The sequence below is a fragment of the Dromiciops gliroides genome, chromosome 1 (assembly GCF_019393635.1).
Source record: "Dromiciops gliroides isolate mDroGli1 chromosome 1, mDroGli1.pri, whole genome shotgun sequence".
In the NCBI taxonomy this organism is placed as follows: Eukaryota; Metazoa; Chordata; class Mammalia; order Microbiotheria; family Microbiotheriidae; genus Dromiciops; species Dromiciops gliroides.
This window is the reverse complement of record NC_057861.1, coordinates 747645417-747672731: the sequence shown is the minus strand read 5'-3', so window position 1 is coordinate 747672731 and position 27315 is coordinate 747645417. Positions and strand designations below refer to the sequence as shown.

At 40.8% G+C, this 27315-nt stretch overlaps 1 protein-coding gene across 9 annotated transcripts in view; it reads left to right on the top strand.

The window, feature by feature from the left end:
* The window catches only part of GOLGA4 (golgin A4), a 107871-nt gene that overhangs the window by 34901 nt on the left and 45655 nt on the right, over positions 1–27315 (top strand). For all 9 annotated transcript variants that reach the window (XR_006354099.1, XR_006354098.1, XR_006354096.1 and 6 more), the window contains 6 exons: positions 998–1054; positions 9458–9556; positions 9784–9925; positions 11150–11346; positions 18149–18232; positions 20090–20237. Coding sequence is in view for 5 of the 9 variants with exons in the window: in XM_043976347.1 (XP_043832282.1) it covers positions 998–1054; positions 9458–9556; positions 9784–9925; positions 11150–11346; positions 18149–18232; positions 20090–20237 (727 nt within the window). In the remaining 4 variants the exon portion in view is untranslated. The remainder of the gene's footprint in view (positions 1–997; positions 1055–9457; positions 9557–9783; positions 9926–11149; positions 11347–18148; positions 18233–20089; positions 20238–27315) is intronic.

Sequence of the window (27315 nt, the reverse complement as noted above, 5' to 3'; positions counted from 1 at the left end):
TCATACCACTTATGGTTACCATGGGCTGAAGGATTTGTAATCCCTCTGACTCCAGGGCTCTGGTCCCAGAAGACACAAACAGTGGGCCACAGTCTATACTGTTGGAAGGAATGTCTGCATTTAGGAGATCATAGATCCATAGAATCTTCACTATTGATAGATTTATTTTCCTGAAGTTGGTTGTTAAATACATTTTGGAAAAAAAAAAATCCTTTTCTCCTTTCTGTGAATTACCATTTTTTGTATGCATTTAGGGCTCACTTCAACTGACCGAAGCATTCCTTTTTCCTCCAGACAGAGCTAAGCTTCCTTTAGATGATGCCTGGTCTTGGGGTAGCTCTCTAAATGATACATCTTTTTTTTTTTTTTAAATAGTAGCTGTTTTCCTTATGTCATTCATCCCTAAGATATTTTGATCTAAGCAACTGAGAGTACATTTTTTGATAGGAAGCAAAATTGGTTGTGTTAGCAATATTTTCCCTGGAAGTGTATTTAAATTGTTCTGAAGATTAGTGGAAAAATAGGATTCAGCTGCATCAGAAATGCAGCTCTTTCATTAATTATGAGAAAATTAATGAAAGTCTCATTTCAGAAAATTTCTTGAGTAATGATCTGTGTTTTCCTAACATTGCTTCCTGGTTGCCGCATATTCATTTTTATTTCACATGCAGTCTTTAACTTTTTTATTTGAATAAAAATGTGGAATCAAAAAGTCAAAAGTGATGTACATTTGTAAACTGTATAAAAATTCACTTCAGTGTATTTAACTGGTGGAATAAATGATAAGGCATCAGAGGTGGGTCACACCATATCATAATGGAAGGAAAGATTTAGTTTGGAGTTTGGTTTAACATCTTGACCATTTTTTGTTCACTCTCCGCAACTACTTAGGGAATTGTTAAAAATACCTGTTACGTGTGAATAATGCTTTTGGTGGGTTGAGTTGCTTTGTATTGACATATTATGCCAATTTTTGAACCAACTATTTTCTTTAAAGGGTCTTTTGAGCCAGAGTCAAGATAAAGCTCTCAGGAGAATTGGAGAATTACGAGAGGTGAGTTTAGTAACTTGTATTTTGAAAAGAATAATTAAAATTGAAAATAATTGAAAAGGGGGGGCAGCTAGGTGGTACAGTAGATAAAACACCGGCTCTGGATTCAGGAGGACCGGAGTTCAAAGCTGGGCTCAGACACTTGACACTTACTAGCTGTGTGACCCTGGGCAAGTCACTTAACCCTCATTGCCCCACCAAAAAAAAAAAGAATTGAAAAGAATAATTAAAATACCCATAACATCAGAGCAGAATGAATATTAATGCTGAGGTGGCTTTATATGCTCATTCCTTGTCTTTCTTGATAAATAGCTACCCTAGGCTATAGAACATTTACTGCAACCCACTTTTTTCTCTTTTTTGGTAAAAAACAATAAACCAACCTCAAATTCTCCAGGAAAATTCAGTACTATAAAAATGAATGCATAATAATAATAGCTCATTGGGGAGGCTAGGTGGCGCAGTGGATAAAGCACTGGCCCTGGATTCAGGAGTACCTGAGTTCAAATCCGGCCTCAGACACTTGACACTTACTAGCTGTGTGACCCTGGGCAAGTCACTTAACCCCCATTGCCCTGCAAAAAATAATAATAATAATAATAGCTCATTTTGATATAGTTCTTTATGGTTTATAATATACCTAGTTTCACAACAGCTCTGAAGGTAGGTAGTATAAACATTACCCTTTAATAAGTGAGAAATTGAGGGTCAGAGTGATTAGATGATTTATTTGGGGCCACTCAGCTAAGTAAGTATTATTTGCTTTTTGAAAATATATTTTTATTTATTTCATTAGATATTTTCCAGTTATATGTAAAAAATTGTTTTCAACAGTCATTTTAAAAAATTTTGAACTCCATATTATTTCCCTCCCTCCTTCCCTTCTGTCTTCTTGAGAAGGCAAGCAATTTGATATTGATTATACATGTAAATTCTTGTAACACATTTCCATGTTAGCCATATTTCAAAAGAAAATACAGACAAAAAATGAAACAAGAAAAATAAAGAAAAACAAATGTGCTTTGATTCAGAATTTATCAGTTCTCAGGGCAGCTAGGTGGCGCAGTGGATAGAGCACCGGCCCTGGAGTCAGGAGTACCTGAGTTCAAATCTGGCCTCAGACTCTTAACACTTACTAGCTGTGTGACCCTGGGCAAGTCACTTAACCCCAATTGCCTCACTTAAAAAAGAAAAGTGTTAAGGGCTAAAATTCTAGCTAGTCTGTCTAAAATATCTAATGAGTGGTCTCCAATAAATTATAAGCTTTAGCAAGAGTTAGACTTTTAAGCATTTATTAAAGAGAATAAGAATTTGGTAGAGAGAGAGAGAGAAAGGCCTATATTCATCTATCTATTCAAGGGAGAGTGCATTTCTAGCTCCCCTCTCTGCCAGAGTCCACAGGAAAGAGCCCCGAATCAGAGCACCAGGCTCCCCCTTCTTTCTCCTACAAGCAAACATCACTTTCTGACACCAAAGAAAAGACTCCTGGTCTTGCCCTCAAAGACCATCACTTCATGGTGGAGCTCTTCTCCAGTAAGTCTCCAGCAGGTGGCGTCATTCCAATTGTTACAAAAGACAAAAAAAAGAATTCATCAGTTCTCTTTCTGGAGGTAGATAGCTTTTTCATGATGGGTCCTTTGGAATTGTCTTGATCATTATCTTGATTAGAGTGCTAAGTCTTTCATAGCTGATCATCCTTACAGTGTTGCTGTTATTGTGCACAGTATTCTCTTGGTACTACTCACTTCAGTTTGCATCAGTTCATATAAGTCTTCTCAGGTTTTTCTGAAATCATCCTGCTTGTCATTTCTTATAGTACAACAATATTCCGTCACAATCATACACCACAAATTGTTCAGCTGTTCTCAAATTGTCCCCATTGTTTGCCACTACAAAAAAGAGCTGCTATCAATATATTGTACGTGTAGGTCCTTTTTCCTTTTTTTTTTTTTTTTTTTTGGTATCTTTGGGATATTGATTTGGCATTAATTTGAGAAATTTCTCAAGTTCCTGTTTTGCATTCTTGTGCCAGGAACTAGGGGAGGTACAATATATAGTGGAACGGTATGATAAGTGTTTGAGCAATGGCTTGGACCCAGTCTTCTTACTCCAAGTCCAGTACTCTTTCCAAAATAAATGTTTTCCTACCTGGATCTAGATGATTATTCAGCAGAATACCTCTTCATTCATTCTGTCTCTGGGTCTTTGCAGACCAGTGACAATTGGGCAGTTCTCTCTTACTTGTGGTGAATGGCCCTTGAAAAACTGAACTATATCTATGATTGGCTGACTAATTTAGATTTGCTTCTGAATGAGCCTATGTTGACCCATTCTTTTCCTTAGAGGAGATAGGAGGTCTCTTGAGTTGTCTTATTGTCCGAGGGACCTTTGAGACTAGTGAGGGCCCAAAGCTGGTTTGTACCTTCCTTGTTTCTCTGAGATAGATCTTTTGGGTCTATGCTGGTCTAGTCTTGCAATTCTAGGATTGGACGTATGCTAGATTGGCCTTTAGGCATGAAGAAAGAGAGATCAATTCAGGTTTGGCTGGCTTTATTGTCAGGTTCCAAATACATCATATATATCTTTTTGAAGAATAACAGCATTGTGCTGGGCTTTGTAAAGAGGGTATCATCGAACCCATTGTCAGTTTGATAGGTATTTGGACTGTTTTCAAGGAGTGGATTTTTTGGGGGGAGGGAGGTGAAACAATGAGGGTTATGTGACTTGCCCAGGGTCATGGAGCTAGTAAGTGTCAAGTGTCTGAGGCCGGATTTGAACTCAGGTCCTCCTGAATCCAGTGCCGGTGCTTGTGCTACCTAGCTGCCCCCTCAAGGAATAGATTTTAAGTGAATTATTCACACATCTTGCCTAATGCTCTTTTTGACAAAAGACATGAATTTATAAGACTGGGATTAAGAGTGTAGTTTGTGTCCAAGGTACAGTGCAAAACTCATTGACTCATCTAGAGATTGAAGATCATTGGTATTACACTTTGTAACACACAGTAGTCATTTACATATTCTGGCAGCATCTTTACTGTTGAAGTGTGTGTTTTCTCATTACTGTTGTTTTCATTTTGGTATCATATGCACTATTCTAGTACATTCAGTAATTCAGGATTTGTTTCATTTTGGAATACATTTCGAGCAAGGTAGAAACAACCAAAAGTTATAGTAATATAGAACATGAAAAGAATTACTGAAAAAAAAAAAGAAAAAAAAAACAGGGGCAGCTGGCCTTTGGGGCATAGTTCCAAATTGCTCTCCAGAATGGTTGGATTAGTTCACATGAAGTTAAATTTTTGAAAACTGGACAATGCCTTCTTGGTATGGACAACTTTTATTGGACATGATAGGGAAAGTTCTCAGTTGGTACTGTAAAAAGGACAACCAGATAGCAACCATTACAGGAATAAGAAGGAAAAATTTAACAAACTTTTCTTCAAGGTATTTCTCCCATAGGCAGAGAGTTTCATTAGCCTCCTGATCAGACATCCAAAAACAATTCTCTAGGAAGGTGATGACTGCTCTTTTTCAAAAAATACATCCCTACATTTTTACTTAATATTTTCTGTAGAACTGGGTCTTTGGGGAGTCTTGTCCTACGTTTTGCTTTTTGAAAGATTCTTGACCTTTTGTATGGCTTTGAATCTTTTCCATTCTTGTTTGGGTTCTTTCTTTCTTTCTTTCTTTCTTTCTTTCTTTCTTTCTTTCTTTCTTTCTTTCTTTCTTTCTTTCTTTCTTTCTTTCTTTCTCTTTTTCTTTCTCTCTCTTTCTTTCTCCCTTCCTTCCTTCCTTCCTTCCTTCCTTCCTTCCTTCCTTCCTTCCTTCCTTCCTTCCTTCCTTCCTTCCTTCCTTCCTTCCTTCCTTCCTTCCTTCCTTCCTTCCTTCCTTCCTTCCTTTTCTCCCCTTTTTGGCTACAGTATCAACTTTTCTTCACTTTCCTCTTCTTTAAAGTTATATCATTATCATCTTAATTCTCATCCTCAGACAGTTTTTCGTTTTTCTGTAGAGCCTTCCTAGAAATACCCGGACAGATTGTTTGTCAGATATATTTAAGAGTTTCATGTCATGTTCCTCTGCATAATCTGATTCTTCATCTTTCTCTAGGGCTACTTGGTGCTGGCCACTAGCATGTGCAGGCCCTGAACCACATTTTTCTTTTTTAAAAAATCTTAATATCATTTTTTTCCAGTTACATGTAAAGATAATTTTCTTTTTCTTTTTCTTTTTTTTTTTTTAAGTGAGACAGTTGGGGTTAAGTGACTTGCCCAGGGTCACACAGCTAGTAAGTGTTAAGTGTCTGAGGTCAGATTTGAACTCAGGTACTCCTGACTCCAGGGCTGGTGCTCTATCCACTGTGCCACCTAGCTGCCCCAAAGATAGTTTTCAATGTTTGTTTTTATAAGATTTTGAGTTCCAAACTTTTTTCCCCTCCTTCCCTTTCCTCCCCTCTCCCCAAGACAAAAAGCAATCTGATATAGGTTATATATGTACAATCACATTAAACACATTTCCACATTAGTTATGTTGTGAAAGAAGAATCAGAACAAAAGGGAAAAACCTCAAAAAATAACAACAACAAAAAAGTAGAAACAGTATGGTTCAATCTACATTCAGATTCCACGGTTCATTTTTGGATGTGGAGAGCATTTTCCATAATGAGTCCTTTGGAATTGTCTTGGATTGTATTGCTGAGAACAGCTAAGTCTACCACAGTTGATCATACCACAGTGTTGCTGTTGCTGTGTACAATGTTCGCCTGGTTCTGCTTGCTTCACTCAGCATCAGTCCACTTAAATCTTTCCAGGTTTTTCTGAAATCTGCCTGCTCATCATTTCTTACAGCACAATAGTATTCCATTCATATACCACAGCTTGTCAGTCATTCCCCAATGGATGGGTATTCTCTTGATTTCTACTTCTTTGCCACCACAAAGAGAGCTGCCAGAAATATGTTTTTACATGTGAATCCTTTTCCCTTTTTTATGATCTCTTTGGGATACAGACCTAGTAGTATTACTGGGTCACAGGGTATCCACAGCCCCATAGCCTTTTGGCCATAGCTGAACCACACTTTTCAGCCACCGAACTACTGGTGGTATAATTTCAAAGCCACCTAGAGAACCTGTAAGGCTGCTCAGACATTTTCAGAGATGCTACTGTGACTTTAGTTGGTTTTTCTTCATAGTTGATTGCTTCTACTTCAACAATCTGCAATTTATCCTTTGCACCAGATCCCAAACTCACAGTTCTCACTTTGGCAGCTGAATGGAAGATGGACCGGAGTGGGGAAAGACTTGCGACAGCTACATCAAGCGGCAGGCAGTTGTAGTTGTCTAGCACTGAGGTGATGAGGGCTTGCCCAGGTGGTGCATTATTAGTGGAGACAAGGGGGCATATTGGAGATGTTGCAGAGGTGAAATTTGTAGGATGTGGCATCATTTTAGATTGGAGGGGTGAGAGAGGGGGAGGAATTGAGGATGATACGTGAATCTGGGGGACTGGGATGATGGTGTTGCCCTCCACAGTAATAGGCAGCTCAGGAATGGGGACAAAGAGGATAAGTTTAGTTTGGATATTTTGGGTTTAAGATGTCTATTGGACATCTCCTTTGACACGTCCAGCAAACAGAGAGAAAAGACTGGAGGTCAGCAGGGAAGTTGGGGCTGCATGAAAAGACCTGAGAATCCACCTTAGAAATGATCATTGACTCCTTGGGAGCTGATGTGGTCACCTAGTAAAGTAGTATAGAAAGAGAAGAGAAGAGAGCCCAAGAGAGAGCCCCATGGGACACCCATAGTTAGTGGGTGTGACCTGGAGGATCATGCATTAAAGGAGACAGAAGGAATGGTCAGAGAGGTAGGGAGAGAGCAGTGTCCTGAAAACCTAGAGAAAAAGAGTATCCTACAACTAGAGGAGAGCGTGATCGACGGTGTCTGATGTTTTAGAAGGGTCAAGGAGAATGAGGATTGTGAAAAGGATTTGACAATAAGAATATTATTAGTTACTTTAGAGAGAACAATTTCGGTGCATTGATGAGGTTGGAAGCTGGAATATAGGGAATTATAGGGGCAGCTAGGTGGTGTAGTAGATAGAGCACTGGCCCTGGATTCAGGAGGACCTGAGTTCAAATCCAGCCTCAGACACTTGACACTTACTAGCTGCATGACCCTGGGCAAGTCACATAACCCTAATTGCCTCACCAGGAAAAAAAAATTAGCATATACTGGGGGCAGCTCGGTGGTGCAGTGGATAGAGCACAGGCCCTGGAGTCAGGAGGACCTGAGTTCAAAAGCAGCCTCAGACACTTGACACTTACTAGCTGTGTGACCTTGGGCAAGTCACTTAACCCTCATTGCCCCCCCCCCCCAAAAAAAAAAAAGAAAAAAAAATGGAATATAGGGAATTATGAAGAGAGTAAGAGGAAGGAAGCAAAGGCACCTATTATAGACAGCCTTCTCAAAGAGATTATCCACAAAAGGCAGAAGAGCTATAGTGCTATAGTTAGTAGGGGTAGAAGGATGAAGCGAGAGTGTTTTGAAGACAGGAAAAGTGAGTATGTTTTTAGGCAGTAGGAAAGGAGCCAATAGAGAGGGGAATATTGAAGGGAGGTGTTAGAATGGGGATAACAGTAGGGCCAGTGTAGTGTGTTGGAGGAGATGGGATGGAATGGCCTCACTTGAGTAGGTAGAGGAGTTTAAGGCTGCCTCATCATGTGAGCCAGGGCTGAAGGAGGAGGTAGTGGTAGAAGGCATCATAGTGATATCAGGTGAGGAAGAGGGGAGACGGGAGAGCTCACAGTGAATGGCCTCAGGTTTCTCAGGTGAGAGTGTGGGAGGGTTTGAGGAGGGGTGCAAAGGTTTGGGAAGAGCCATTATGGGGACAGGGATAGTGAAATGATAAGGGAGGAATAGAAGGAATGCTTCGCAGCAGTGAGGGTCCAGTTGAGGTTGTGTAGCATAAGTTTATAGTGGACCCATTCAGAATGGTTGTGTGATTTTCTCCATCTTTGTTCAGTAGCACTTGTGGAGGAGTGAAGACATTGGGTGGTGGAAATGATCCAAAGGTCAAACTTGCAGGCACAATTGGTAAAATGCTAAAGTGGCCAGCGACCCAAGAGAAGAGGACAGTCTAGAGTTGAACTGGTTCACCAAAGAGTCAGGATGGGGAAAACGTGGAAAGCGTGCCGGATGTAGGCGTGATGGCCTATGAGATAACTGAGGGATCAAAGGTTAGGAAATCTTGGTGTGGACACAGCAGGGTTTGGTAAAGGAAGGCACAGGGGAGGTGGAAAGCCAGACAAGGAAATATCCTAGTTCTTGAACATGGAGGTGATAGATTGTGGATGACGGCAGAGCAAGGGTTCAGCCATCTCTGGCCGAGGTGAGGTGGAGGAGTAGGTCATAGGAAGTGAACAAGCTAAAGAAATGAGCTGTTGGGTGTTTGAGGGAATGCCAGCATGTATGCTGGTGTCCTGTAATATGAGAGCAAGAGGCGGGAAGGAGAGAAAGATTGTGAACTGGGTGGCAACTTGTGAGGACAGAAGTCTGTAGACAATGCCTACCAGGACTTTGAGTGGGTCAGAGAGGTCAAGCTTATGGACCTAAATGGGGAAAGGTTATTGGGTGAAGTTGGTAGGGAGAGAACCTAGAATTAGCAATGGAAAGTAAGTAATATTTGAACTCCCCTGTCCTGGACCAGAGAACAAGATTTAAGATGAAGGCAAGTTATTGCCCATGCAATAGGCATTCCAGAGGGCACCGTGAAAGGAGTGGGCGATATTTGGTTAGGGTTTGGGGGTCACAGGGTTGAGAAGGATGGGAATGAGGAATTGGGTAGTGGGGGATAGGAAATGGGATTTGGAGGATGACCTACAGGGATTCAGTGTCGCTGGGGTGTGTAGGGGATGACCAAGTGGGAGAGACAATTAGTGTGATGTTTAAACATTCATTATTTGTTACTTATTCTTCTCGATAATTTTAGATATGCTTTCTTCAAAATGGATTTCAATATTTCTGTTATTTCATCCACATGGGTACTCCCTCCTCTGATGCAGAATGTAATTTCTTTACACTTTAGTAAACAATCTTCATGTCTTGCTATACAAAAAAATTCTGAGTGTGGCATTTTGCTTTGTGCTCATGAGCTTTGCTGCTCCTTTGGTGACAGTGTTCCAGGAGCTGGTTACTTCTGCAGCTTGGTGATGGCCTGCCAAAGGTTGCTTTCTGTGGTAGTAGCCTTCCCTTGTATAAACAGAAAATTCATTCGGCAGTTGAGTTGCAGAAAAATGCTACTGTCGTGACTGACCTTTGTGTAAGTTATGATTTGTAAAAATCTTTAGGTGCCTGTTGGGAACAGTTTTTATTTTATCCTGAACATACCTGTAAAAGCCCTTTTTTCTTTAGGAGCTCCAGATGGACCAGCAGGCAAAGAAACATCTCCAAGAAGAGTTTGATGCATCACTAGAGGAGAAGGACCAGTACATCAGTGTTCTGCAGACTCAGGTGAGGAATAAAAGAAGAAATGTCATCTTGAATATTTTTTCAAGTATACTCTCCCTTCTTGTCCTCTCACGTTATGTGGAAGGCTATTTGACTAGCTGTGTATAAATACACAAAGTTATTCAGGAGGTTTGCTTTTGGATGGGCTAGGAGCTGTTAATTTGATCCAGACCCTCTGATCAAGCCCTTTCCCCCTTATTTAGGTTTTCTAACAAGAACATTTTATTTAGGTTTCACTACTGAAGCATCGCTTGCAAAGTGGCCAGATGACTTTGGATTTATCTAAACCACCCTTGCAGGGGGAACTCCAACCTGAAACCCTCCCCAAAGAAACTAGTGAAGAGAATGCACAGAATGATTTAGACCATGGAGGTATGTTCTCTCTTGCCAAGTCTTTTTTTGGGGGGGTTTGTTTTTTGTTTGTTTGTTTTGCGGGGCAGTGAGGGTTAAATGACTTCCCCAGGGTCACACAAGCTAGTAAGTGTCAAGTGTCTGAGGCCAGATTTGAATTCAGGTCCTCCTGAATCCAGGGCTGGTGCTTTATCCACAGCGCCACCGAGCTGCCCCCTTGTTGTTGTTGTTGTTGTTGTTTGTTTTTGCCAAGTCTTTTTTAATTATGTTACCCCAAGTGGCCTTTAGGAGAAGGGGAGTTACTGGGCCCAGCTGAAGTGGTGGGCACACTGACCCAGCCTTGAAGTCTTCAGAATATTTTGTTTAAATGAGACTCTTTTTTGCCAGTGCAGGGTGGAGGTGGGTGGGAGGGAGTAATTAGAAGTGATTTTTCTGGGAGAAAAGGTTACTGATATAGGGAGGTCCATTTTTCTTACTTAGAAGCCTTTATATTATATATATTTTAGATACAATATTTACAATATGTATATGACATCCATAACATATTGTACACATATCAGGTATATATACATATATACATACACTATAGATATAATATAAAGGCCTAAGTATATTATATATTTTTAATTTAAAATTTTCAACTTTTTATTTATTTTATAAATTTATATTATATATCCTATAATATAAAGGCCTAAGTAATTATATACATTATATATATAAACGTGTGTGTGTGGCATTATATATGCTTTTAAAGCATATTTACTTTGGGAGACTAGCTTTTCAGACCTGAATCTTATTTTTCTTTATCAGTAGCAACATTTTTTATTGCACCATTGAAATTATTGTTACTTTTATACTGCTTAAGTATTGTAAATACCTAAATTTGGTATCAGCTGTTAAACTCTATTCAGGGTTATTAAATATACTATACCTGGTTTTCCTAAATTCCATGTGCGTTTGGTAATTTGCAGCCTAGGTATTTTCTTAATGCCATGACCTGTTCACAGAGTAGCAGAATTTGATATAAACAGTGCTTTCTTTTCCTTCTGCCTTTTTGAGTGTTTGGGATATGTGATGCTCATTCATTCTCCCACTTATTATTTCCTGATATTTGTACTGAGGAGACGTGTGGAGAAGCTTGTAGTACGAAATGTTAGCTGCACCCCATTTTACTCCCTAGTCATGAATGCTCTGAGCTCTCAGAGCCTGCCTGCCTGACTCTCCTCCGTGGTTATTCCATTTTAGTGTCAGCAGAGGGAGATGGAGATGCTGCTAAAACTTTAGAAACTCTTCAGCAGAGAGTTAAACGACAAGAGAATCTCCTTCAGCGGTGCAAGGAAATCATTAAGTCGCACAAGGAACGCTCCACCCTGCTAACCAATGAGAAGGAAGCCCTCCAGGAGCAGCTAGATGAACGGCTTCAAGAACTGGAGAAGATGAAGGTAAGAAGCTTCCCTTCTGATCTTCTCCTTCTCACATCCCGCACCGCTTTGGGAAGAGAAGGCTGGAGCCTCTTGGACATGACACGACACCTTGTGCTCTCTTGGCTTTGTGCCTCGATGGCTTTCAGGGCTCCACTGTCATTTCCATAGGTGTCACAGAATGGCGCCTCAGTATGATTAGCATGAGGTCATTTTGGCGTCTAGGGTTGACCTTTATTTCACAGACAAGAAAACTAGACCAAGGTAGTGAAGTGATTTGTCTGAGGTCTCCTAACAAGTGAGTATACAAAAGGAGGTCTAACAATTTAAAAAAAATGATTTTCTTAAATTTATTTATTTAGCTGTAACATGAGGAAGGTGTTAAAGCTGGGTATAATTGCCCCATAGAATAAGTATGCCAGATTTTGGGAGGGATGAAGAGGGAGATACTCAAACATTCAATGAAGACGTTTTTGTTTTAAAAAATTTTCAATACCAAATTCTCCTCTACCCCTTTCCTACCCATTGGTAAAGCAAGAAAAATGATAGCTGTGACACATAAGAAGTTATGCAGAACATTTCCACATTGCCTATGTTATGGGAAAAAAGCTTGAGGACTAAAGACAGTGACAAGCAGTCTGTTTGCACTTGCACTCAGAGGCTTTCTTCAGTTCTCCCTCTCAGGAGGGGGGGTAGCTTACGTCATCATGAGTCCTTTGAGTTGTCCTGGATCTGTCACATTGAGTGTCGTTCCAGTGGGACTTGCATACAAAGTACAGCCTTCCATAACTAGGTTTCCTTCCTCCTAGCCCAGGACTGAAGGGGAAGATGAAGGCCCAAGTACCCAAGACAGCAGTAGGATCTTAGGTATCCAGCTAGAAGGGGCCATGGTGGCCATGTGGTCCAGATCCTGGTTTTACAGAGGAGAAAGCTGAGGACCGGAGGGGAAATGACTTGCTCTCCAGGTCACAGAGACCTCAGCCATAAGACTTGCATTTGACTCTAAATATCCCTTCTTTTCTTTTGTATCACATTCCCTGCACAACTTCAGCTTTGTATACTTTACTTTTAACATCCTCCTTTTGATTGAAGTTTTATGTAGAATTAGTTCCATTGTGTTAAATTTTTGTCTTTTGATGTTAGGTCATTCAGCCAGCTCCACCCCACCACACTTAGTATGGCAGCCATATCTGTTTGGTTATAAACTGAGAAACAAGCCAAGAAATTATGTAGGAAGAAGACTAGCGCCCACAAGTCTATAGGCCTTCCTCCAGACAGTGGGCAGGGCACTGACAGGAGGCCTGTAGAAGCAAACCTGGGAGCCATAGAGAAACAGGTGACCTCACCCACCCTGATGATCAGTAGCACACAGCTAGTGTCTGTGTCGCCCCAGAGTCATCAAGGAAAGTTCAGTGTAGAGAGGTGGCAATAAAAGACCTTTCAGAAAGATTCTCCTAAGTGTGATTAATAGTTAAAGTTCTTGGAAATTAGTTTTGGTAAGAATGTCATAGTTCAGAAGGTCCTTAGTGGCCATCAGTACATAGCTGAAGGGAACCCCCACTCGAACATCCCAGAGCTTCCACATGACGGCCCAGGGAGGGGCTGTCTGCCCCTTTGGCTTTTGGAGGGCCCTCCACGTCAGGGAGGTCTTGACACCAAGCTGAATTTTTCTCTTTGCTGCTTCCACTCATTGCTCTTGATTTTGCCTCCAGAACCAAACAGAAGTCTAATCGCCCTTGATGAACTTTCACTGCTTGATTTCCCGAAAGATGCTATGCAAATGTTACTTTCTCTGAGATGTTTTAGCTGACATTTATGTAACACTTGAGTTTTGTCTGTTCTGCATGCACCCCATTGGTCCTCACAGTGACCCCTTGACAAAGGCCTCATTTACAGACGAAGACACCAATGCTCAGAGAGGATAATCATCTTTAGCAGTACATGTCTTCGGTAGGCTTTGGGCCAAGGTCCTCCTGAAGCTGGGTTGCAACCCTTTCCTCTCCTGTTACGTTACTCTGCCTCTTGGTGGTGGTCTTCACTAGTCTTGCTTTGAACTGCATGGTGCTCAGAGGTATTGGATGGCAGAATGTTGGAGAGTGTTCTAAAGGAATGACGTCCCATTCTTAGCTTCCTGTTACGTTATTATAGAGCATTGTTCAACCTTCTCTAACCCCAGCCCCTTCCCACTTGAGTCAATTCAGCACCTGGGATCAGTAAAATCCATTGTCTCTTGTTATGTACTGATGATCTGTCCAGCCTCAAAAAGCCTTCACTTGACTGCTCACTTGTCCAGTCACCATCTGAATCATCATCTGATCCCTGTCCTTTCTTATTCAGCCACATTCTTAGCAAAATATGCTTACCCTCATTGCCCCCACTTCTCAGCTCTTCATTGCTGTGTCCGGTGGCCTTTCTAAGTCCTTCACCCTCTGTGGCTTATAGACATGAGCTGCCTTCTCCTCCTGAAGTTCATCCCTGTTATGACACACATCTCCCCTGCTTCCTTTCCTCTCTGATGCTTTTTGGTCTCCTTATCCATCTCCTGCACCATGATTGTGACTGTCCTGGGCCCTTTTCTCTCGACATCCTCAATCTTGGTTATCTCATAAGCGTTCAGGGGTTCAGTTATCATCTCTTTGTAGATTACTCCTGAATTTATTGTATAGCTACTCCTAATCTCTTGGAGTCAGGAAGATCTAAGTTCAAATCTGGCCTCTGACATTTACTAGCTGTGTGACTCTGGGCAAGTCACTTCACCCTGCTTGCCTCAGTTTCCTCATCTGTTACATGAGCTAGAGAAGGAAATGACAAACTATTCCAATATCTTTGCGAAGAAAACTCTAAATGGGCTCACGGAGATTCGGGCGTGACTGAGACAACTGAACAGCAACAAAAATCCCTCTGAGCTCTATTTCCAGATTGCCAACTGCTTGCCGCACATCTCCACCTTGATGTCTCAAAGCTCACTACGTCTAAAATAGAACAACTTGTTATCTTCTCCCCTTAACCGTGCCCTCTGAATTCCCGTATTTCTGTGTAGGGGTCACTGTTCTTTAAACCATGGATTCTTCTTACTCCTTACTACCACCTTTCCTGCCTGTTTCCAGGTCTTGTCGGTTTGACCAACATCTCTCTCTTTCATCTACCCCTTCCTTTCCACTCACAGGTAGCACTACTCACCTAGACGATTGTTAATAGTCTCTTTTTTTAATGTTAATTTTATTTTTTTTAATTAACAAAAATACCCTTTCTCCCTTTCCTTCAGCCACCTCCCCACCCCATGGAGAAAGAGTGAAAAACAAAATTCCTCTTATAAACATGTATAGTCAAACAGAGCAAATATCTGCATTAGCCGTGTCAAAAACAGAAGTCTGATTCTGCAATCTCAGGCAACAGATATTTATTAAGCACTAGATTGTGGGCAAAAACATATCAGAGAATTCAGGGAAAACTTGGTTAGGAAGGATCCTGAGACCCACAATTCTATAGGTAAAGTCAGCTTAGCATGAATGAGGAATCTTACATGAAATTCTCATGATACGGTCTAAACCAAGCGATGCAGAGGCACAAAGAACTCATCATCTAACAGCTACTGTCGGTCAAACTGTATCTCCCTCCTTCCTACCTCCTCTGTGCCTCCCAGCTTCCCTGGCTTCAAGTCGCGGCCAAAATACCACCTTCTCCAGAAAGCCCTTTTCTATCCCCCAATTCCATTGCCGTCTCTTTGCTGATTATCTCCTATTTGTCTAGTATGTAACTTATCTGGACATAGCTGTTTGGCTTGTCCTTTCCCCCAGTGAATTGTGAGCTCCTTGACATTTGGTGCTGTGTTTTGTCTTTCTTTGCATCTGGCACATAGTAAGCATTTAATAAATGTTTATTGACTGACTGACTGACTCATCACCATGGATAAGCATGGTGATGAGGAGAAGTACCTGGCAAAGGGTAAATTTCTTGATTTTTAAAGAAGTGAGGAAAAGAGTTTTCAATCTTTAGACCCTTGAACATGACTTTAAGTTCTGGCAAAATTCTATTCTAAGAGATGGTAGTGAGCATCTGGGGCAGCTAGGTGGTGCCGTGGATAGAGAGCCAGACCCGGAGTCAGGAAGATTTCTCTTCCCAAGTTCAAATCCAGCCTTAGACACTTACTGTGTGACCCTGGTCTAGTCACTTCACCCTGTTTGCCTCAGTTTCCTCATCTGTAGCATAAGCTGGAGAAGGAAATAGCAAACTAGTCCAGTATCTTTGGCAAGAAAACCCCAAATGGGGTCACGAAGAGTTGGACATGGCTGAAACGACTGAACAACAACAAAAACGAAGCAATCATCTATAAGAGGAAGGGTGGTGATCACAGAGAAATAGTCTGACTTCATCAGGAGCAGATCATGTTGGGTCAATTTCCTCTTTTGACAGGGCAATTAAATTGACATACAGGGAGAGACACACCAAAGGATTACTGAGATGTTAGCCAAGTAGTAGATTTATACCAGTATTTTAGAAATACAAGCTAGAAAATAGTGCAAGTAGTTGAACTTGGAAGTACTGGAAATTTGATGTCAATTTGGACACAATCTCCAACGCCATGCTAGTTCATATTTATGTCAGTGAGTTTGATAAAGGTGTACATTTACAGTTTTATGGACTTAAAGATTCATCTGATTATTGGCTTGATACATAGCCCTTATGAGCAATTCACTGCATGAGAGTAAGGATCCAGAGAGATTCTAACAGGATTGCGTCTTGGACTGAAAAAGATCAGTTTCCCAAGTGTAAGATGGGTGAAGTATAATTAGATGGCATATTGCCAGAGGCTGCGAACATGAGACGCTTTGCAGTCATCTAATTGAGAAGTGATAAAGGCCTGGAATTGTGTAGCTGCTGTTTGAGGGTCGGACTTTGACACTGGGAGGGATGTGAGGGATGTTGTGCAGGTAGGAAAGACAAGGCTGACAACTGTTCAAATATGAGGGATGGAGGAGACAGAACAGAGTGACCAGAAGAGGAGTATTGCTTGTAGAAATAGGGGAGGTTGAATGAGTTTTTGAGGAAAAATAGTCTTGTTTTGGGTGTGCTGAAATTGAGATGTTGACTGAGATGCATGTGTCCAGCAGGGACAGCAATTCACGAGAGATTAAGTCAGCAAGGTCGAGCACTGAGAAAAGGTCATTCATTGGCGATTTGGTCACTGATGACCTTTGAGCAAATACTTTGGAGATGACAAGGGTTTTGAGCAGGTGGGTGGCGGGGATATGGTGGCATTGGGGGAAAACCTTTTCTGGAGTTTTGGCCCTGAAGTCATGGGCTGATAATAGAGGGGAGTAGAAGTCTCCTGAGAGGTCATGGGAAGGGGTAGCTGGGGGCTTGGGGACATGAAAGCGTTTGGACAACCAGCATTTCTGGAGTAGCCTAGAAGCAGAGCAATGGAGCCACAGAGATGACCTAGCAGAGCTCCTGAGAAAAGGCCTGTCTGGCCCCACCTTTAGGTTTGTGAAACAGATTCCTCACAGTGGGCTTGAGCTCTCTCCAGAGGTTCAGCATGAGCCTCCCATGCTTTATAGATGTGGAAACTGAGGCACAAAGCGGTTGGCTTCAGATTTTCCTGACTTCAAGTCCTGTGGCACCACTTTGCTGCCTGGGACCAGTGGGTGAAAGGATATTGTTTTACACTCAATGGAGTAAAAGATTTCTTAATAGTTTCTTCTGGTCAAAGATGAAATAAAACAATGTAACTGTAAAAGTGTGCATACCCTTTGACCCAGTAGTACTACTACTATGTCTGTACCCCAGAGCGATTTTAAAAGAAAAAAGGGAGAAGGACCTATATTTACAAAAATATTTATGGCAGCTTTTTTTGTGGTGGCAAAGAATTGGAAATTAAGGGGATGCTATCAATAGGGGGATGGCTGGACAGGTTGTGGTACGTGATTTTGATGGGATACCATTGTTCTATAAGATGATAAGCAGGATGTTTTTAGAAAAACCTGGAGAGACATGAACTGATGCAAAGTAAAGTGAGCAGAACCAAGAAAGCATTGTACATAGGGACAGCAGTATTGTATGGTGATCAACAGTGTGATGAGCAGTACAAAGATCCAAGACAGTTCTGAAGGACTTATAATGAAAAATGCTACCCACTTCCAGAGAGTTTGAATGCAGATTGAAGCATACTATTTTTTTACTTTATTTTTTTTGTGTTTCTTTTTGGGCGGGGGAGGATAGAGGGGTCTGGGTTTTCTTTCACAACATGACTAAGATGGAAATGGAAATATTTTACCTGATTGTGCATCTATGACCTGTATCAAATTGCTAGCCCTTGCAATGAAGGGAGAGGAAGGAGAAAAGGGAGAGAACTCAAAATTTAAAAAACAGGAATGTTAAGGATAAAGCACTGGCCCTGGATTCAGGAAGACCTGAATTCAAATTTGGCCTCAGACACTTGACACTAACTAGCTGTGTGAACCTGGGCAAGTCACTTAACCCCCATTGCCCCACATGAATGAATGAACGAATGAATAAATGAATAAATAAATAAAAATCTAAAAAAGGAATGTTAAAATTGTTTTTACATGTAATTAGAAAAAATATTTAAAAAAGAATCATCTCCTCTCAATTAGATACTAATCGTGCAGATACTAACATGGACAGTTTGAGCAAAAGGGTCCTTAGAGTTGGAAAGATAGGGAGCCACCGAAGCACGTTAGAACCTTTTCAACCCGAGGTTCTGCCGCTCTAAATAAATCATAATGTGTGAGAATGAGGAATTCTTGATTTATATAAAATCCTCAAGTTCATCAAATGGAATTAAATCTTTTTTTATCTCTAGGAACTTCACATGGCTGAGAAAACGAAATTGATTACTCAGCTCCGGGATGCAAAGAACTTGATTGAGCAACTTGAACAAGATAAGGTAAATATGCAAGGAAATATAGTCAGGCTCATAGATATGTGTTTTGAATAGCTTAAAAGTAGTTAGAATGTAAGTGTGTATTTTTATTTCACTTTCTAGAGTCAGATAAACTTTAGCCCCAGTCTGATAATCAATGATTTCTTGACCTCAGTCAACACTGAGTTGACAATCACTTTATCATGAGAGACGTTTGTAATACTAGTACACGATTTAATATTTCTTTGAAATGTAGTTATACTTTAAATCTTTGAGGCTATACTTACTTCTATTTGGTACTTAAATGGTTAGTGTGTGTTAAAGAAACGAACCCAGTGAGTTTGAGTTACTCCTTTTAGGAGTCTGGCATGGAAGGGGGCGGAAGGAGACAGTGTGATGTGCTGCCTAGGAGAAAGGAAAGAACGCCGTTTTTCCTTGACCCTAGTGTGCTCTCATTAGTAGGCTAGTGAAAAATACATCCTAGGGGCCTGTGGAGAGATGGAAGATTGGGGATCATTAGCACAGGGAAGGGGAGGGAAGGGAAGGCAGAATGGGGGACATGATGCCCTTTTTTCAAGTCTTTGAAGGATCGCCTAGTGTCAGGGTGGGTTAGATTTATTTTCTTGGAAGTAGTGGGGGGCAGTTAACAAAAGGTCAGGGTTAGGCCTGATGGAAGGACAAACTTTGGAGCCATGGCAGTTTTCAGGAGAGGGACCAGCTTGTGAAGTGGAGGTCTGCAGGCAGAGGTTGGTCGCCCACTCCATGGCAGTGATATAGAGGGGACTGTTGGTTAGGGAAGACGGAACTAAATGCTGGCCTCTGAGGTCCCTTCCGACTCTGAAAGTCTGTGAAGGTTCACGAGAGAAGGGCTGTGTGATAGAGCAGCTTCAGGGATGTGTGTGTAAAATACAGCTGTGGTGATTTACCCTGGGCACAGGCTGAGGTTGGCTCTGTAAAATACCGGGCTGAACCTACTAAAACCTGAGGAATTGGGGCCAGGGTGTACACTTGCAGGCCAAGGCCAGCAGCTGGGGCAGCTTCATCCACGGGGGAACGTTGGTGGCAGGAAGGACTAGGCAGAGCAAGGGCTTGGGCTCTTGGTTTTTGGGCTGTGGTGGTAGTGGAGCACAGCTGTAGTGAGTGTGCAAGAAGAGAAATGGGGGGCGGGGGGGGGGGCTGAGCTGAGAGAATGATGGTAAGGAATGCTGGTATGGCCCGATGATGGGTAGAAAGATGTAGGAGGTTAGTGATGAAGGAATAGTAATGTGTTGGGGGTTTTTTGTTTTTGTCTTTTTTTCTGGGCAGTGGGGGTTAAGTGACTTGCCCAGGGTCACCCAGCTAGGAAGTGTCAAGTGTCTGAGGCTGGATTTGAACTCAGGTCCTCCTGAATCCAGGGCCAGTACTTTATCCACTGCTCCACCTAGCTGCCCCGTACTTAATAGAAATTAATATGGGGCAAGACAGTCCTTCTTAGTTCTGTAGACCTGAGGGTATAGTAGAATGTTGGTATGTTAATTGATGTCCTGGATCATCTTAAGCTATTTAGAAAAGGTTAAATGGTTTTAGTGTGTCTTTTAGAAAGACTTCCATTTAAAGTGGTTAGGATCATACTCTAAATATCAACATTTGAAAAAAGTTTTTCTAGAAAAACACATTTATTATGAACCCCTCAGGGCAGTGGTAGGCTACTACTGAAGTATAACTTATGTTTGCCCAAGTACTTAGAGTTTCCTTTGTCCAGAAATGCCATTTTAAGGTCTGATCTTCTGGCTGTGTTTGATTGGATTTGTACTGAAGACCATACTACCTTTCTCTCGTATCTTATATGATTTTATATGATGCCATTCCTCATATCACAGTTGATCAAATGCTTCTCCCCAGGGAATGGTAATAGCAGAGACCAAACGTCAAATGCACGAAACACTGGAAATGAAAGAAGAGGAGATTGCTCAGCTGCGTAGTCGAATAAAGCAGATGACAACCCAGGGAGAGGAGCTACGGGAACAGAACGAGAAATGTGAAAAAGCTGGTAAGCAGTCTCGGGGGCTGTCAGTTTAGTGTTGGAGCCAAACATCATTTGTCGTAATTGTATGAAATGACCAACTCGGGGGACCTCATCATGCATGCTCCTTGACAAAAATCTCTAGATTACAACTTGTACCTGAATTTCTGTAGTCAGTCAGAAAGTATACTTGTAGGCCTGATGAGTGCCTGGCATTTAAAAAGCGTTGTAGGGACTCAGAAGCTTATAAATATGGTCCCCACTATCCAGGTGGGAAGGCAAGATGAGTGAATAGGACTGGTGGACAGGACAGAATCCTGTGCTGTAGTGATGTCTGTATTCAGTTGTGTGAGGAGAAGTGTGTTAATGAGCTGCTTGTGTGGGTCTGGATGTTTGGAAGATGACTTTGGGGAAGGGAGAGAGCCACCTGGATTGGTCGTGCCAGGCGACCTTTGAGTTGGGCCTCAAATTAAGTCTCTGAGGACACCATCAGTCTCCTTCCTCCCTTCAGTGTTAAACTTTTTAAAAAAAAAAAAAGGGGTCTGTGACTGATATTTCCATTTCCCTTTCTCCACTCTCCTCCTTTGTAGTCTGTCTTTTAACACCAATACTTATACAGCAGCTGGTCTCTTAAAAGTCATGAGTGCATTTTGCTCTCTAAAACCTGCTGTTCTCAAGAAAGTGTTTTCCTGACATTTCTACGGCTTTTGACACTGTTGACTGCTTTCTGCTGCTGGTTATCCTTTTCACTCTTGTTTTTGGACTTGACAACCTCTTACTATTTCTCTTTTCTCTCTTGTGGTTCCTTCTCTGTCTCCTCTCCTGGGTCCTTAGGAGTTTTCTCTCATCCTTAATGTAGGGGTCAAGGGTTGGCCTTCTTCTCTCTGTATACTTTTTCTCCTTTCAGTATCTAGTCAGATGACTCTTAACTAACTCTCTTCAGGGCTGACTTCTCTTGTGCTTCAGCCTTGCACCTTTGCCCCGCTAAGGATGTTAACACCTGCAGGTTTCTGTGACTTGTCAAACGAAACTCAGTCTGCTCTTCCTCACTATGTCTTTACTGCTTTTTGCTTTTGTTTGTTCTGTCTGTGGTGCTACCATTCACCCTGTTTGGCTTCCAGGGTTAGCTTGGCCTCTTCTCTGTCCCATGCCTCTCAAATGCATCAGTGTGGACCCTTTCACCTTGTGATATTCCTTGGGTCTAGCCCTTAGCCCATAGGCTAAGTGCCCACTCAGATGATTGTTAGACTTTCCCTAGCAGGCCTTCCTGCCCTGCTCATTACTACTAGAATAAGTCTTATTTTAGATCTGGTCATGCTGCTTTCCTCAGACTTGTGTGATGCTCTGCCTTTGAAGGTGCCATGGAGTTCATCCCACCTTCCCAGTCTAATTCTCTGTGTGTGGCCGTGCCCCCTGCCCATCCCTCCTGCCCATCCCCCCAAATTCTATAAGCTGAAGCCAAATGAGGTTGCCCCAAACATGCACTGTTTTTATGGCTACCTTGTTTTTGCTCATGCTTTTATAATGCCTGGAGTGCCTTCTTCCTCATTTGCCTGTTGAGCTCCTGTCCACATTTTATTTTTCCAGTTATCAAGCATTTCTTCTTCTACCTCCCTACTTGTAACAAAGACAAACACCCCCCGCCCCCGAACATGGTCAAGCCAGACATTCCCATATTTTTGACTATGCCCCAGCCATCCTTTAAAGCCCCACTCAGACACCACCTCTTTTACAAAGTCATTTTTGATTCCCCTGGACTTACTCAAAGACTTCATTTCCTTTGTTACACTTAATATGTAATTTTAAAAAAAGTTGTGTTGTTTTGTCTCCTTGCTAGCTTGTAAGCTCCAAGTAGTTGTCTCTTTTATATTCATTGCAGGTCATTAATAAGTGTTTATTAAGTGAATGAATGCTCTGATCTTTGGATTAAAAACAGGTGAGAATGGAGGAAGAGAGATGAAGTGGGAGATGATTGCAGTAGTTCTGTAATTCAAGCATGAGGTTATGGGGGCCAAGGTAAGGATGCTGATGGGAGAAATGTAGAAGGAGGGAGGGAGGGCACCTGACTCAGTGGGGCTTTCTGACTGAGAGGCAAAGGAGGCTTCATGATGGGAGATTACTCTTAAAGCTTTATGCTTGGGAGAGTAGGAGCAACACTAAAAAGAATTTAAGATTTTTGGGAAAGGGAGCCAGTTTGAGAAAGAGGAAGGAAGAGGAGATTTGGCATTTGAGTTTGATTATCGGATAAGCTTTAGAGTTTATGTGAGAGACTGGATTGGAGTTGTGTATTTGGAAGTCAGTTATCAAAGAGGATAAATACTTGAGAATTAATATAGTCACTGGTAAGTAGAAAACAAAGAACTAGGCTTCGAACGAGACCAAGGTAGGGGCCAAAGAATGGGAATCTACATGAATGTAATTGGTGTTGCTGGATGTGAGTGGGAGAATCGGGCTAATGATCTCCCCATATGAGGAGGGGGAGCTGTGGGCACTGCCCACATCCATCGTTCTGTCCACCTCGGCTATTTTAGTTTAACCCTCGCAGAGCCGGATGTTCCGTCTGAATGGGTCCCAAGGATGGCTTAAGAGCTAGGAGAAGAGGTTCAATACATTTTTCTTAGAAGCACCACAAGGAAACAATGTGGCTCGTCCAGCTTTTTAAGCTTCTCTAGCGCTCTTGCCAGAACTTTTTGCCCAGGGTTAGTACTGTTCCTGTCGATAGTGGCTGTTGTCGGGCACTGGAAAAGAGGAGCAGTGAAGAAGCAAAAGTTGCTTTTTTCCAAAGTGGTTTAAGAATGTCTTACATTCAGAATGGGATGGGTTTTAAACGGGGCTCAAGAGGAGGGGCCGATTAATAAAAGGGTCTCGCTGGGAATAGGACACTGACACGCTTGTAGATTGCTGTCCCCGGTGCGTTCTGGTATCAAGCAGTGTTAGCCCAAGCCATAGACTTATTCTGTCAGTCAAAACACAGACAGCAGCTCATTTGTGTTTTTCTTTAGACATGATTTGTATAAAATATATTCCCATAAATATTTACTTTGTCAGATGATTTCTTCTGGTAATTGAACTGTGTAAATGTGCCTTTTAAAGGAATTGGGTAATAAAGCAAATGGACTCTTAAGATGGAATTAGTATGCATGTTTTAAAACAGATTTGCTAACTTTTGGAAAACCTTTGTGCAACACAGCTGTAAGTGTCTTTGCATACAATTAAAAAGCCCATCTTTTGAATTCATAATTTTTTTGAGGACTATTGCCTAAAAGTGGTTATTTTTTAAATAGGTGTTGAAGGAGCATTGCTTCCTAATTGCATTTCGTCTGATCCTATTAGATCAGTTTGGACAGAATGTTCCAAATCTAAACATGTTCTTTTGCGGTTACCCTGTATATGTATATGTAAAGTGATGGAAGGATTCCATCTAAGTACTGAGAGTATGCAAAGGTCAGCCAGAGTAAATAGTATTCCATAAATCTTCTGCTTGTGAATATTTGGAAAACTGGTAAAAAGAAGCAACATCTGGCTTTGAAGAAGTTGGCTACTACGCAAAAAAAAAAAAATTGTCCTATGATTTAAAATTCAAAGGTTTGCCATATATAAATTTAAAAAAATTTTTTAATAAAGTATTTTTTTCCAGTTACATGTAAAGGTAGTTCTCAACTTTTGTTTATACAAGCTTTCCAATTTCAGATTTTTCTCCCTCCCCCCTCCCCTAGATAGCAGGTAATCTGATATATATATATATATATATATATATATATATATATAAAATAACATTAAACATATTTCTGCATTAGTCATGTTATAAGAGAAAAATCAGAGCAATGAGGAAAACCTCAAAATAGAAAAACCTCAGCACCCAAAACAAAAGAAATAGTATGGTTCATTCAGCATCTATACTCCACAGTTCTTTTTTTTTTTTTCTTGGATTTGGAGATCCTCTTCCATCACGAGTTCCCTGGAACTCTTCTGTGCCATTGCATTGGTGAGAAGAATATAGTCCATCACAGTAGGTCAACACACAATGTTGATGATACTGTGTACAATGTTCTTCTGGTTCTGCTCATCTCACTCATCATCAGCTCACGTAAGACCCTCCAGGTTTCTCTGAACTCCTCCTGCTCATTGTTTCTTACAGCACAATAGTATTCCATTGTATTCCTATACCACAACTTGTCCAGCCATTCCCCAATGGATGGGCATCCCCTCAACTTCCAATTCCTTGCCACCACATAAAGAGCAGCTGTAAATATTTTTGTACATGTGGGTCCTTTTCCCTTTTCCATGATCTTATAAAGTATACTTTTACGGGAAATAGTAAGTATTTTTTAAAGCTTACAGTCCTTAAACATGTTAGCAGGAAATCAGCTCTCAATGTATTTTCAACTGTGAAAGATTTAATTTTGCATCTGAAAAATGTGAAAGCAATTAATGAGCATGTCCTTTGAGGATGGATGTTCACAAATAATGCCTTTTGTCACTAAAAATTGGCTTTTATTTGTTCCTTCCTACTTTTTATAAAAAATAACTAAGTCTGCTAGGCTTTGTATTTCTAGATGAATTGTTCTCAATGTCCTCTGAGGAGGGTAGCAGTCTCCGCTTGCTTTCTTTGTGAGTGCCACAGTCTGGTTACATTTCCCATGAACACTTGGGAATGTGGTGGCTACATTAGCCCTGGAAGGTCAACTTTGTATTTTTGCCTTTGGCCAGTTTTCCTGATTTGGGGGCATTTTTCTACTTCCTGGAAAATGATTGATAAGTCATTTGAAGTAGAGCCCAACTATCATTGTTACCATATTTCTTTGGGCTAGGAAAATACAGAATTGTGTAAATGGATATGCTGAGAACTCATTAGTGCAACTTTGCAGTTGGAAAACTGCCACATGTTTTATTTTCTTTTTTGGAATTCCATCATTTTGAAGTGGTCTGTTGAAAAGAATGGCTCTGCCAAGAAGTAGTAAATGTATAGGAAGGAAGCATTAAATGTGTTTTACAGGAGTACAGAGTAACATAGTAGTTGTGACATCTATTAATTAGCAGGCTTTTGCTAAGATATTGTGCCCCCAAACTCCCACTAGCAAAGAATAATCATGTTACCATAACTCAAGAACCAGAGTTAAATTCCCTGTGTCTATTTGGGAAATTGAATATTAGACCTTATGGTTTTTACTCTTATCTCTGATTCATTCATAGCATAATATTGGCCATGTAATTAGTTTCCATGGGTTAGAATGATTATGCAAAATTCTCCTTTTTGATGAAGAATATAACCTGGTTGAGGTTCTAGCTATATTTGTAATGTGTAACTTCTCTTCCTTTTTATTCTTTGCATGCTAAGGTTTGTCTGGGCTAAATTTTAAACCTGTGTGGGTGCTTTAATTAATTAAATTAATCTTTATTTGATGTAACCCTTATAGAACAATAAAAGAAGTCCCGTATTATGCTTCTTACAGTATTTAGCATTAAGGTAACATATGTTTAGCTCAGGATCATAAGATTTAGGGCTGGAGAGGTAAGAACAATGGCATTTTAGATGAAGATGTAGTTTATACTCACTGATATTAAAGTAATGTATAGTTTTTGTGCATGTCTAAATACTTGTATTTAAATTTTGTTAATTACATGATTAGCAGCCAATTTGTATTTTTGTAGCCTTAAATCTCTCCAATCATCTTATTTTTGTGCATCCAAACATGCCAATAAGTGAATCATGGTGCCTTTCCCAAGCCTTGTATGAACAGGACTGGGGTAAGGGCTAATTTTTCTTATGCTGGGTGCTTGGAATAGGCTTTATAAAGAAAATTCTGTGCTTCTCAGGCAATATAAAATAGAAATTGAAGTGGTATCAAAAATAACTTGTTAAACTATGAAATTTTCACTTGTTTTAAATCTTAATGAATGCTTGCTTAAAATTTCAGTTAACACATACTTTATCACTCCTAGTCAACATGCTCAGAATAGTCCCCTTCTCCTCGCTTCCCTGCCCCCCAGGTGCTTGGAAAATGTTTTGATTGGGTGGTTAGTAGTACAGACATATGCAACCTTGTTTCTAGATGAATTACATTTTATTCCCTCTTAATGGACAATTTTTCTTTAGTTTTGATTTACGTTAGATGAGTAGCCTTTAACTTAAAATTTATAAGCATTCAACTGTGGTATAAATAGGCTTTGTTAATTTGATGAAATGACAATAAATTGCAAGTGTATTGATGGTAACATTTTCACACTTGAAGTTTCATTCAAAGGATTCATCTGCTGGGTGTAAACATTAGTAGTAGTAAAACAGGTTCTCTTGACCATGGTCAGAGCCTCACTTTATCCCTTAGCAGGCAGCCCACTGAAAGGTCTGCTGATACTTTGGCGGGCTTTGAATTACAGACTCATTTGCCCAAGAAACAGAAGATGAATCCACAGAAAGATTCCATGTATGCATTTATTTTTATTATTTTATTATTTTCCACTTACATGTAAAGATAGTTTTCAACATTTGTTTTCATAAAATTTTGAGTTCCAAATTTTTTTCCCTCCCCCTTCCCCAAGACAGAAAGCAATCTGATATAGATTATATATGGACAGTCACATTACACATATTTCTACATTAGTCATGTTGTGAAAGAAGAGTCAGAACACAAGGGAAAACCTCAAGAAAGAAAGAAAAACCACCAAAAAGTAGAAACAGTCGGGTTCAATCTGCATTCAGAATCCACAACTCTTTTTTCTGGAGGTGAAGAACATTTTCCATCATGAGTCCTTTGGAATTGTTTTGGATCATTTATGCATTTATTTTGAAGAATGTTTTTGGTGCAAACTTTTTTCTTTTTTTTAAAGTGAGGCAATTGGGGCTAAGTGACTTGCCCAGGGTCACACAGCTAGTAAGTGTTAAGTGTCTGAGGCCAGATTTGAACTCAGGTCCTCCTGACTCCAGGGCCAGTGCTCTATCCACTGCACCACTTAGCTGCCCTGGTACAAACTTTTAATAGGCTTATTCTGCCCTAGTGGTGCTTTGGGAAAGGCAGCATTACTTGGATGGAAAAGAAGTTACCTTGTTAGCTCCGAATTTTCCATACTACTTTGGAGGTCCTGATTTTATTCGTGCTGCATTCTC